Below are 14,115 nucleotides of genomic sequence, written 5' to 3' on the forward strand. Positions count from 1 at the left end.
CCTAATGATGTGATCCTATTAATAAAATGACAACTCATGTCTATGACCAGGAAACACAACCATCTTTGATCAACAAACTAGTCAAGTAGAGGCATACTAGTGACACTATGTTTGTCTATGTATTCACACATGTATTATGTTTCCGGTTAATACAATTCTAGCATGAATAATAAACATTTATCATGATATGAGGAAATAAATAATAACTTTATTATTGCCTCTAGGACATATTTCCTTCACAATTACCTCATCTAGCTCTACTTTCCTCCCACTCACTTCTTTTGAGAGAAACTCCTTCTCTAGAAAGGATCCATTCTTAGCAATGAATATCTTGCCTTCGGATCTGTGATAGAAGGTGTACCCAACAGTTTCCTTTGGGCATCCTATGAAGACGCACTTCTCTGATTTGGGTTCGAGCTTATCAGGTTGAAACTTTTTCACATAAGCATCGCAACCCCAAACTTTAAGAAACGACAACTTTGGTTTCTTGCCAAACCTCAGTTCATAAGGCGTTGTATCAACAGATTTTGATGGTGCCCTATTTCAAGTGAATGCAACTGTCTCTAATGTATAACCCCAAAACGATAGTGGTAAATTGGTAAGAGACATCATAGATCGCACCATATCCAATAAAGTGCGGTTACGACGTTCGGACACACCATAACACTATGGTGTTCCAGGTGGCGTGAGCTGTGAGACTATTCCACATTGAAATGAAGGCCAAACTCATAACTCAAATATTCTCCTCCACGATCAGATCGTAGAAACTTTATTTTCTTGTTACGATGATTCTCCACTTCACTCTGAAATTCTTTGAACTTTTCAAATGTTTCAGGCTTTTGTTTCATTAAGTAGATATACCCATATCTGCTCAAATCATCTGTGAAGGTCAGAAAATAACGATACCCGCCATGAGCATCAACACTCATTGAACTGCATACATCAGTATGTATTATTTCCAATAAGTCAGTAGCTCGTTCCGTTGTCCCGGAGAACGGAGTTTTAGTCATCTTGACCATAAGGCACGGTTCGCAAGTATCAAATGATTCATAATCAAGTGATTCCAAAAGTCCATCTTTATGGAGTTTCTTCATGCGCTTTACACCGATATGACCTAAACAGCAGCGCCACAAATAGGTTGCACTATCATTATCAACTTTGCATCTTTTGGCATCAATATTATGAATATGTGTATCACTACGATCAAGATTCAATAAACCATCAACATTGGATGTATGACCATAGAAGGTTTTATTCATGTAATTAGAATAACAATTTATTCTCTGTCTTAGATGAATAATCGTATCGCAATAAACATGATCTAATATATTTATGCTCAATGCAAACACCAAATAACATTTATTTAGGTTCAACACTAATCTCGAAAGTATAGGGAGTGTGCGATGATGATCATATCAATCTTGGAACCACTTCCAACACACATCATCACTTCACCCTCAACTAGTCTTTGTTTATTTTGTAACTCATGTTTCGAGTTACTAATCTTAGCAGCCGGACAAGTATCAAATACCCAGGGGCTACTATAAACACTAGTAAGGTACACATCAATAACCTGTATATCAAAAATACCCTTGTTCAGTTTGCCATCCTTCTTATCCACCAAATATTCAGGGTAGTTCGCTTCCAGTGACCATTTCCTTTGCGGTAAAAGCACTTAGTTTTAGGCTTAGGTTTAGCTTTGGGCTTCTTCACGGGAGTGACAACTTGCTTGCCATTCTATTTGAAGTTCTCTTTCTTTCCCTTTTCCCTTTTTCTTGAAACTACTTGTCTTGTCAATCATCAACACTTGATGCTCTTTCTTGATTTCTACCTTCGTCGATTTCAGTATCACAAAGAGCTCGGGAATTGTTTTCGTCATCCCTTGCATACTATAGTTCATCATGAAGTTCCAGTAACTTGGTGATGGTGACTAGAGAACTCTGTCAATCACTATATTATCTGGAAGATTAACTCCCACTTGATTCAAGCGATTGTAGTACCCAGGCATTCTAAGCACATGCTCACTAGCTGAGCAATTCTCCTCCATCTTTAGGCGAAGTATTTGTCAAAGGTCTCATACCTCTTGACATGGGCATGAGTCTGAAATACCAATTTCAGCTCTTGGAACATCTCATATGCTCCGTGGCATTCAAAACGTTTTTGAAGTCCCGGTTCTAAGCCGTAAAGCATGGTGCACTAAACTATCAAGTAGCCATCATATTGAGCTAGCCAAACATTGATAACGTCTGCATCTACTCCTGCTCCAGCAATAGGTCTGTCACCTAGCGGTGCATCAAGGACATAATTCTTCTGTGCAGCAATGAGGATAAACCTCAGATCATGGACCCAGTCCGCATCATTGCTACTATCATCTTTCAACATAGTTTTCTCTAGGAACACATATAAAAACATAGGGAAGCAACACCGTGAGCTATTGATCTACAACATAATTTGCAAAATACTATCAGGACTAAGTTCATGATAAATTAAAGTTTAATAATCATATTACTTAAGAACTCACACTTAGATAGACATCGCTCTAATCATCTAAGTGATCACGCGATACAAATCAACTAAACCATGTCCGATCATCACGTGAGATGGAGTAGTTTTCAATGGTGAACATCACTATGTTGACCATATCTACTATATGATTCACGCTTGACCTTTTGGTCTCAGTGTTCCGAGACCATATCTGCATATGCTAGGCCCGTCAAGTTTAACCCCGAGTATTCTGCGTGTGCAAAACTGGCTTGCACCCGTTGTATGTGAACATAGAGTTTATCACACCCGATCATCACATGGTGTCTCGGTACGAAGAACTGTCGCTACGGTGCATACTCAGGGAGAACACTTATACCTTGAAATTTTAGTAAGGGATCATCTTATAATGCTACCGCCGAACTAAGCAAAATAAGAATATAAAAGATAAACATCACATGCAATCAAAAAATATGTGACATGATATGGCTATCATCATCTTGTGCCTTTGATCTCCATCTCCAAAGTACCATCATGATCTCCATCGTCACCGGCATGACACCATGATCTCCATCATCTTGATCTTTATCAACATGTCATTACATGGTCGTCTCGCCAACTATTGCTTTTGCAACTATTGCTATCGCATAGCGATAAAGTAAAGCAATTATATGGCGCTTGCATCTTATGCAATAAAGAGACAACCATACGGCTCTTGCCAGTTGCCGATAACTTTAACAAAACATGATAATCTTATACAACAAATTATATCACATCATGTCTTGACCATATCACATCACAACATGCCCTGCAAAAACAAGTTAGATGTCCTTTACTTTGTTGTTGTAAGTTTTACGTGGCTGCTACGGGCTTCTAGCAAGAACCGTTCTTACCTACGCATCAAAACCACAACGATTTTTCGTCAAGTGTGTTGTTTTAATCTTCAACAAGGACCAGGCGTAGCCACACTCGATTCAACTAAAGTTGGAGAACCATACACTCACTAGCCACATGTGTGCGAAGCACGTTGGTAGAACCAGTCTCGCATAAGCGTACGCGTAATGTCGGTCTGAGCCGCTTCATCCAACAATATCGCCAAATCAAAGTATAACATGCTGGTAAGCAGTATGACTATTATCGTCCATAACTCTTTGTGTTCTACTCGTGCATATAACATCTACACATAGACCCGGCTCTGATACCACTGTTGGGGAACACAGTAATTTCAAAAAAAAAATCTACGATCACGCAAGATCTATCTCCAGGTGATGCATAGCAACAAGAGGGGAGAGTGTTATCTATGTACCCTCATAGACCAAAAGCAGAAGCGTTATGACAACGCGATTGATGTAGTCGTACGTCTTCACGATCCGACCTATCCTAGCACCGAAGGTACGGCACCTCCACGATCTGCACACGTCAACTCGGTGATGTCCTATGAACTCTAGATCCAGCTGAGGTTGAGGGAGAGTTTCGTCAGCACGACGGCGTGGTGACGGTGATGATGAAGTTACCGGCGCAGGGCTTCGCCTAAGCACTACGATGGTATGACCGAGGTGTGTAACTTTGGAGAGGGGCACCGCACACGGCTAAAACAATTGTCAACTTGTGTGTCTATGGGGTGCCCCCCGTATATAAAGGAGGGGAGGAGGAGACCGGCGGGCAACAAGGGGCGCGCCAAGGGGGAGGACTCCTACTCCCAGTAGGAGTAGGTCTCCCCCCTTTCCTAGTCCAAGAAGGAGAAGAGGGAAAGAGGAGAGAAGAGAAGGAAGGAGAGGAGGACGCCCCCCTTCCCTTGTCCAATTCGGACTAGGCAAGGGGGGGGGCGCCACCTCTGGCCGACCCTCTCTCTTCTCCACTAAGGCCCATTAATCCCCCCCGGGGGTTCCGGTAAACCTTCAGTGCTCCGGTTTTATAGAAACTTCTCTGGAACACTTCCGGTGTCCGAATATAGTCGTCCAATATATCAATCTTTATGTATCGACCATTTCGAGACTCCTCATCATGTCTGTGATCACATCCGGGACTCTAAAGAATCTTCGGTACATCATATCACATAAACTCATAATACCAATCGTCATGGAACGTTAAGCGTGCGGACCATACGGGTTCAAGAACTATGTAGACATGACCAAGACACGTCTCCAGTCAATAACCAATAGCGGAACCTTGATGCTCATGTTGGTTCTTACATATTCTACGAAGATCTTTATCGGTCAAACCGCATAACAACATACGTTGTTCCCTTTGTCATCGGTATGTTACTTGCCCGAGATTCGATCGTTGATATCATCATACCTAGTTCAATCTCATTATCGACAAGTCTCTTTACTCGTTTCGTAATGCTTCATCCCGCAACTAACTCATTAGTCACATTGCTTGCAAGGCTTATAATGATGAGCATTATCGAGAGGGCCCAGAGATACCTCTCCAAAACACGGAGTGACAAATCCCAATCTTGATCTATGCCAACCCAACAAACACCTTCGGAGACACCCGTAGAGCACCTTTATAATCACCCATTTACATTGTGATGTTTGGTAGCACACAAAGTGTTCCTCCGGTATTCGGGAGTTGCATAATCTCATAGTTTGAGGAACTTGTATAAATCATGAAGAAAGCAGTAGCAATGAAACTGACACGATCATAATGCTAAGCTAACGGATGGGTCATGTCCATCACATCATTCTCCTAATGATGTGATCCCGTTCATCAAATGACAACACATGTCTATGGTTAGGAAACATAACCATCTTTGATCAACGAGCTAGTCAAGTAGAGGCATACTAGGGACACTATGTTTTGTCTATGTATTCACACATGTACTAAGTTTCCGGGTAGTACAATTCTAGCATGAATAATAAACATTTATCATGAAATAAGGAAATTAATAATAACTTTATTATTGCCTCTAGGGCATATTTCCTTCACCTCCCTGAGGTGGGCGGTGGCGGGCGCGAGCGAGAGGGGGCACCGCCCCCGGCGACGCGGCCACACCACTACATTTACGATGTGTCTCCTCCAACATGGCAATTTTAATTAAAATACCTTGGCATTTTTTAATATGCTTCTTCCATGGAAAATTTGTTCTTTTCTTCTGTACTATTCATTCTACTTTTTTGCATGGCATTTGTTGCCATGACAATTTTTTGAAACATAAAACTTTGCAAAGGCAATTCTGGAAAATCGCGATGCAATAATTTTTCTTACACTTGCCATGATATTAGAGTTCATTTTTCATTTCATATACCATGATAATTTTGCATTGGTAGACCATGGCAATTTTACTTTCAAATCCATGGCAACTTATTTTTCATAGCAATGGCAACTTAATTTCTTTCAAACACCATGGCAAATTTATATCTTATATCATGGCAAATTTATTTTTAAAGACATGGTAACTCTATTTTTCATAGCATGGAAAATTTATTTTCATAATCATGGCAATTTAGTTTTTACCCGGACAAAGAAGCAAAACATGGTACTTTTATTTTTTACACCATGGCATTTTCATTAGTTAGCCAATTTTTGTAGTTTACAAATTTTCCATGTTTAGATGGCAAGTTCTATTTTTTTAAATGGTGGCATGATTTTTGGAAAAACAACTTTTGTCATGCCCCCCCTACAATTTATAAACTTGCCATCTTTTTGGTTCAAAGAACATAATTTAATAATTTTGCAATGCTTTTTTCTTCAACCAAAATCCTTTTTTTAAATTGAATCTGATATGCAAAAAAGTCATAACATAGAAGATGTGATCATGGCCTTTTACTAATCGCTCTTAAATTTGGGCCTTTTTAGGTGACCCAATTATTTTTCTTTTTTATTAGGCTTTGTGGGCTTTTCAATACAGAGTAGTTTTTTTTTGCGAAACATTCATAATTCTATTATTCATCTGCCAACATATTACAATCGTTTTGGATACATCTTGCAAGGAAAGGAGGGGTAGTACCAGTCCACAAGCTACACACGTTCTCACTACTAGCATGTTGCGCACATAAGTGGGCAGCAAAGTTAGCCTCACGTCTTACAAAGATCAAGTTACAATGTAGCAATTGTGAAGCGATCTCTTGAATCTGACGGAGGATTCCCATAATTTCAGACCGATGATGTTGACGAGTCTCCCAAAGCTGCACCAAATTATGACAATCAGTTTCGACCGTTACCCGCTGGAAGTTCAAAGTATTTGCAAGATCAACACCATCACGGTAAGCGAGCGCTTCCACCGACAGGGCGTTGGCCACAGAATTGTACCAACGACTTCTTGCAGCAAGGATTCGACCCATACTATCTCGTGCCACACATCCAGTAGCCCCAGTACCAGTTGTAGGATTAAAACTTCCATCTACATTTATCTTTATAATATTTTCAGGAGGAGGGTTCCACTAAACTAGTTTCTTCTCATGGTGATCAGTGGGATGAGTGGCACTAGATACCTCCTGTAGCACCTCTGCTACCCATCGGGCAACTTTGCTTGGTGAGAAGTGCTGATCTCCCCTTTTTTCCTTGTTTCGGCTGGTCCATATGGCATACGCCGCTGTTGTAATAGTCTCAGCATCCTTCGCAGAACATACCTTCCCACTGATGATATCTGATGCCCATGTTTTCGGGTGAAGACGAGGGAGTTTGACGCCAGTTGCCTCATTTACAGCTTTCCATATTGCTTTAATAGATGGACACGATATAATCGCATGGAAGATAGACTCATCATTATTTCCACAGAAAGAACATGCCCCAATATGTTCAATATGTCTTCTCTTTAAGATACCCATGGTTGGAATGAACTCACGAAGTACTCTCCACCAGAAATGCTTTATCTTTGGGAGAACTTTGAGTTGCCAACATAGCCTCCACATGGGGTGATCAGAACCTCGTGATGATGTTGGATCAATGTGCCGGCGTGCAGCTGCATTACTCGATAAACAGTGATAAGCTGAGCGCACTGAATACATACCATGTTTCTCGAATGCCCAGGCTAAAGTGTCACAGTCCAAACCACCAAGAGGAATGGAGAGGATTGCATCAGCATCCGATGGGAGGAAAGAGTTTCTTATGAGATGATCATCCCATGTTCCATCTTCGCGAATGAGGTCACACACTAGAGTAAGGTGAGTATTATCAGGGTCTCATCAAAAGGGTGGGAACGGGCACAAAGATCAATATTTGGGAAGATAAATGAATCCCGTCTAATCCGTCACTACGCCCCTTGTGGAATACAGAGTAGTTTTGCCGATGGGTGTTCGCGCTGGGATGATTTCCATCACCAACGGAATCGTTCGATCACCCCTGCATTCCTGGGGAATGATTAGTTCGGGCTGGCGCTACCGTAGACCGAACATTCGGTCCTTATCGACGTCCTATTTTATCCCCTCCGCAACTGATTAACGATGCAACTAATTAGATATTTGGAACCGTTAGACATGAAAGTTGAAGTGGCAACAAGTCGAGCTTTCGGTGTCATTCAAAGGGGACTGTCACACCAAAGTAGTGCTCTTTTGCATACTGAGCCACATGGTCTTTTTTTTATCCGCTTGATTTGAATTGACTGCCATACTTTATAAATTTGGAAGAAATAGCATATAGTCCACTGCCACTACAAGTAATGCAACCCCTCACTCTGTCATTTTACGTACACGCTTCGTCCAGGTGTATTAGCCTCCCTCTTTTTTTGGGCCAAAGTTTGACCATAAATTTAATTAATAACATATAGAGTACATTTAAAACAAATATACCATGGATACCTCTTTCAAATATAAATCCACATTATACTTTTTACAACATATACTCCTTTTTTAGTCATACAAATGACTAAAATTTGATTGAAAATACAAGGGGGATACAATAAACTCGGACGAAGGAGTAACAAGTAGTAACACACGGGCATTTAGCTGCTAAAAGAAAACACATATAAATACTCAAATGGCGAGGCAAGGCGCCGGCCCGCTGACACAAATTTGGGCCGACCACCTAACAACTATCTGATCTGGCGGGCTCGAACGAACAAACTTCGACTGCCCAGCACAAATTTGGGCCGGCCACTTAGCAATGGCTCCGCTGGCCACAATAGGGAGAAGGTTGGACGCGAGCCGCGGCAGTGGAGGAGCTCTCCCGTGTAAGATGGAAAAAAATGCACCGTGCGAGATATGGAAGACGAAGGCAAGAAAGGAAAGAGATAAGGTTGTACCCGCAAGAGCACATGTCGTCTTTGGATTGGTTTATTTCCGCCGCGTGACGAGGCGACCGGCGCAAAACTCGGCCGCCCAGTCGTCTGGAATCGTTTGCCATACTCAAACCATAAACAAGATTTTTTTTTGGGTCAAACAGTGATTAAAGGCTACTTTACTCTTTAGATCTTTTTCCTTTTGTTTGAAGGAAGGCCATCATGGTTACTTTGCTCTTTAGATCTAATTTTTGGCAAGCATACATTCTAAACTCTAAAGTGACATGCCAAGTTTCCCATCTTGAAAGTGAGAGAGGGGGTTGCCTTCCTCACGTGCCCCAACGGAACAAACCCTTGAGAGCAGAGCGGCTGCACTGCGGTACCAACCCAACCCCAGGCGCCAAAAACCCCCGCCCACGCCGCGGGGGCATTCCCGCAAACACCTCGCCGGCGAAGCGCCGCGCCCCCGATGGCCGGATCCGACCTCCCGTACACCGGCTCCGTCGGCGGCAGGATCTCGCCCCCGCCGCGTACCCCGCCGTCGGCGTCGAGGAAGCGCAGGCGCGGCGACGGCGACGACGGGGGGCCGCCCTCGCTGCCGACCCGCGAGACCCGGGCCTCGGTCGCGGCGCGGGAGGCCGCGGTCGGCGCGGTGCGGACGGCGCGGCGCGCGGCCGCGGGGGCGTTGTGGGCGGCGCGGGGCCGCGGGCGCGGCCTCGGCGACGTGGGGCGGATGCGGGAGGTGCTCCTCGCGGCGCGCCGCGCGCGCTACGCCCGCGTCCCGGACGACGACGACGGCTACCCGTACCCGCAGGTGAGGCCTCTCGCCAAGCGGCGGCGCGAATTCGTCCTGTTGGTGCGTGCGGAATGGGGTTTTTTGGTTCGCGGCGTCCGTGTCCTCGGTGCACCGGGGTGTGATTGGAGTGGGGCCTTACTCGGGGCTCGCCGCCGATGGTGCCGCCTCGGCACTCGGTGATCTTTGATCTGTCGCTGTTTGTGGTGATTAGCGTGGGTCTTGCGCCAACGATTGCACGCGTTTGCTCTTGCTACGACGCGGGATTACCTGCTCTTGTGTTTGCCTGTGCGAATTTACGGCTGCTAGGATTTGCCTGTGCGATGCGATGGTCACCCATTTCTTGCGTGTAAGGATTCTCTGTACTAGTTACGGCACCCCGTTACTAGTCGCCATGGTCCAAGAATTAGGTAGGAATTGGCGTGTCTCTTCATTCATTTATTGCCAGTCTCCCCAGAGCTTGGTCTCTCTGATACTCTGATGCCACTTAGGGGCGAAGTTCATGGTGCCTTTATGACTAAGCTGGACATGCAGTTACTACTTTCAAGATGGGATCTTATTCTATTCTATTAATACTAGTTATTAGCTCAGATTTGTGCTAGACTGGTAACTGGTGTGCTTTGATGAGATGAAATGTTGAATTGATGTCACCCCTTTTAATCTCTGCTGCATTTTTTTTTAAAATTGCTTCACCATTTGCTATATTTTCTCTGCTATTTATCTTGTGTCTAAATTCCAGATTCTATTGTGATGATGAATGTACAAAAAACACATATGTATATCAAATTATCATAGTAGACATGCTGCATCGGTTGGTACCTACAAACCTGTGCGCTGCCGTAGGATATGTACCGGGATCGATGTTTGGTTCGCTGGATACATTTACCAGGCTGTGTTTATGTCGTACTTTTGTTTCAGATTATCTTAGTCGGGGTGCATGCTTTTGACAGGGTGGTGTCATCATGTTCTTATGCTGTGTTTTCACGCGGGAGTTGGGCCATCTGTCTGTAGATTTTTGACGCGTGAATATGGGTGACTTTATATTATTTGGCGCTTAAGCGAAAAAACTGGCAGGAGTGGTGACACATCTGTGTAAAAGATGGAACGATGTCAGTGGAATCTGTTGGGTCCTTCGAGCTGATTCCGCACGGGCATATGCTTTTGTTTCTGTGAGAAATGCAGGTTTGAATTTTTGGATCTAGCTGCTCTCAGGGGCCAGCTATAGGGGTGATCCGCTTTTGTGGCCTGTTATCTTTTAACTATCGATGCATTTAGATAAACGGTGCTAAGCAACTTAGACTGGGGGGACATGTCTCAGTCGTCTGTTTGGTGTGCATGTACTACCCATGACACCAACTCAATTTGATCAAAATATATTATGGCCTTCTAAACTTGATTTCTATCTCAATCAAATGCTCTGTTCACATCAGAGTAGATCGTGGTTCTTGAATGCCCATGGTAGTTCAGATTTGGCAGGTCAGAAATATGCACATTCATTAATTCTGACATTAGCAATCCAGCTGAAAGATCATGGATGTTGCTGCATTTAAGGATTAATCAGTCACATCATATCCTCCTTTCAGGTGTTAGTCATAAGAGCTTATTTATGGTTGTGCACTTAACATGCTTGAAAAATAGATGGGACTTGTCGTCCTAGGGTTATCCAAGATTAGATTATTATGGTTTAATCATGCTAAATCATGTCTTTATGCCGAGAGATGCTGATTGTCCTAGTCCTGCTGACTTGGCACCATGACACCCTTCTAATAAGTCAATAATTCCAACAAAATTTGCCGCATGAAATTACCTGGTGCGGGATTAAAAGACAATCAAATGCCACTCAAGAATATCTGGCACTGCTATCGCTTGTCTTGCAATATGCTTTTCTATTTATTAAACGTTTCTTGAGTTATAAAACCAATTTTCTTTGATCTGATCATATACTGAGCAAAACACTGTTGCTCGAGTCTGTCTAATTCACTTCTCCATGTTGCCAGGAAAGTAGGAGTTCTGAGAGGGTAAATTGTAAGATCAGCTACTTATCTAGTTATCCGCTGAAAAGTGTTAGAACAGATCCTGTCGAGCATCAAGCTTCTGTCCCTGAGTGGAAAAATGCTCCATCTGTGGAATATACTGATGATTACAAAGCTGCAACCTTACCAAAACTGGGCACAGTTGTCTATCCACTAAACATGGATATCTCAGCAACTAACAAATCAGAGAAGAAGAGGAAAAGATTGGTAGACAAGTGTAAGTGTTCTTGTCCTGGATCTGAGGACTGTGTACGAGTTCACGTAAAGAAGGCAAGGAGCTGGATCAAGGATCAGTTGGGTGAGGAAGCTTTCAAAAACTGTGGGCTAGATGCAATGGGTGAGCAAGTTGGAGAGCAATGGACCACAGTTTTCAAAAGGAAACTTGAAAAAGTTGACAAGTTGATTCCTCAGAATAAACATCAGAAATTCATGGGGATTGCCTTGAAGGAGCTCGGACAGAAGGAAACAAAGGATTTGGCGAAGTATTACTACAATGTTTTTCTTCCCAGAAGATTGGCAAGCTTGACCAGGGCAGAGCATAAAAAGGACGAAGCTGTTGATACGAGTGATGAAAAGAGTGATCAAGAGGATGACGAGAATGAACAACATCCTCGAAAGAAAAGTAAAAAAAGCTCTGGATCCTCTTCCACAAGGTATTAACATTACATGATGCTTCTGAAGATCTTTTTTACTTTCTGCAACATATGCCTGTTATTACTATCTCGGATGTTATCATTTCGCACAATGCTTGAGCAATTAGTAAGAAGTCGAAGGGGTGTCTCTGGTGAAAATCATTTTACTCTCTGCAACATATGCTTGTCACCACTCTCTCAGATGTTACCATTTGTCACAATGCTTGAGCAAATACCAAGTCAAAGGGGTCTTGGAAGTGCTAAATTACTATTCCATTACTGTCTTCTGAAATAATTACCTGCATTTTTTTTGCACAATCCTGTCGGCATGTACACATTAATTACTTATGCATTTCTTTGTTGTTGGAGAGTTTGTTATGGAAAGAAATCAGGCACTAGTCTACTTTGAAAGTCAAGAAATAATCCATGTCCACTCTATTCCCATTTAGCTACCGAATATTTACCATTGCTCTTTGCTAGTGTGGTAATTTAGCTAACTTAGAATCACCTCCTTTGACAGGTGCAAGAAGTAGAAGAGTCAGAGGAATTCGACGGGTGGGCCAACAGTTACGTTGCAGTGGAAGAAGAATTAACAGTTTTGTTGCAGTGGAAGAGGAATTAACAGTTTTACTGCGGTAGAAGAAGAATTAGGAAACTTGAGAAAGCGGGTTGATGTGATAAGAGTTTGCAGTGGATCAAGACTGATATCCGGACCCATGCAGTCGCAGATCACCAGCGGTCGTATAAGTATGAGATTCTTACCATAGTTACCGGTGATGGGCATCCTAAGCAGGTTTCACCGTCACCACAACATTTGATGTAAACATGTGTTCATGAGTTCGCTTCATTTTTTATTTGTTGTTGATGTAATGTGCATGGCACAAAGGAGAGAAGGGAGGTGATATATGGGGAGTGGGCATAGAGCCTGTCCAGAAATGCATTTAGGTATTCTTTTGGTTTGTCCTGAAACTTAAATCTGCAGATGTGGGTTGTTCTGTTGGTCTTATAATTACGGTTTTTTTGTCTGTTTCAAAAAAAAAATTACGGATTTTTGGGGAATGTCACATACATGCTTGAGTTTGGATCATGATATGATTCTCATCTAGGGTTTCTTCAGTACTGTGGACTTGTAGATTAGTGATAGTGGTGTGTTTATTTCTTCTCTGGTGATTGATGAATACAAACAGTCAGATAACTAGCAGTCTACACAAACTTTTTTCCTTGTTCTTTTACTTTTTTTTCGGTTTCATTTCCACTCTTTTTTTTTTTGCTTTCCTTTCCTAGGCGAGAAAACACGTGAACACCTTTTTCAAAGGAAAATGATTAGAATCATCTGGCCGATTCTACGTCTCACGTCCGTCGAGTCGAGAGCCAACCATGTGGTGGATCAGTTCCACGCACCAAAAGTCATAAGATTCTGCAACATCGCCCATGTATCGGAAACATGGGGAGTGTTGCAGTGACAACACAACGGTGTGATGATGCGGGCAAAAAAAAAATAAAAAATTCTGCAACGTAATCTCTGCTGCGAAAAATTCTGCAACAGAACCTATATTACAAAGATCTTTTGCAACATTTTGCAGAAAAAACGGCAACACAACCTATGTTGCTAAAGTGAAGGACGATGCTAGGCGTTAGATTATGCGAAATCTGACTCTGCGAAATCTGACGGTTCAAAGGCGGCGAATCATTTTAAATGACCAGTCAGCCGACGCGTAGCACGTCCCTTTTTCAAAATCACATGAATATATTTTCTAACATATGGAAACAACCATTCTCATTTTTTTTTCAAATACATTTTTTAAAAAACAGACCATCCAGGACTAGCCCTTGGAGGCATAATTTTTATAGAAGAAGTCTCCAAGCACTATGCGCATCTCCCCAGGCCTCGAGCGCGGGTGGGCTAGCTCCCTCCTTGCGAGCCTAGCAGGGTGACACCCAGTTCTCAAAATTGAGAATGGACATTTTTTTCAAACACATTTTAAAAGTTTCATGTGCATGAATATTTTTGGAATA

At 42.7% G+C, this 14,115-nt stretch overlaps 1 protein-coding gene across 1 annotated transcript; it reads left to right on the forward strand.

The window, feature by feature from the left end:
- Positions 1-9,354: 9,354 nt before the first annotated feature.
- LOC119312591 (AT-rich interactive domain-containing protein 2-like) lies at positions 9,355-13,058 on the forward strand. Its single transcript, XM_037588327.1, has 3 exons — positions 9,355-9,455; positions 11,432-12,120; positions 12,620-13,058. Exons 1-3 carry the CDS (start codon positions 9,375-9,377, stop codon positions 12,630-12,632), a joined length of 783 nt encoding a protein of 260 aa, XP_037444224.1. The 5' UTR covers positions 9,355-9,374; the 3' UTR covers positions 12,633-13,058.
- The last annotated feature ends 1,057 nt before the right edge of the window (positions 13,059-14,115 follow it).

The sequence above is a fragment of the Triticum dicoccoides genome, chromosome 5B (genome assembly GCF_002162155.2).
Source record: "Triticum dicoccoides isolate Atlit2015 ecotype Zavitan chromosome 5B, WEW_v2.0, whole genome shotgun sequence".
Taxonomy (NCBI): domain Eukaryota; kingdom Viridiplantae; phylum Streptophyta; class Magnoliopsida; order Poales; family Poaceae; genus Triticum; species Triticum dicoccoides.

Bases quoted from the DNA above. Each gene is read 5' to 3' on its own strand.
- LOC119312591 (XM_037588327.1), top strand. From the start codon at position 9,375: ATGCGGGAGGTGCTCCTCGCGGCGCGCCGCGCGCGCTACGCCCGCGTC. The intron at 9,456-11,431 runs GTGAGGCCTCTC...CCATGTTGCCAG, and splicing joins ACGGCTACCCGTACCCGCAG to GAAAGTAGGAGTTCTGAGAG.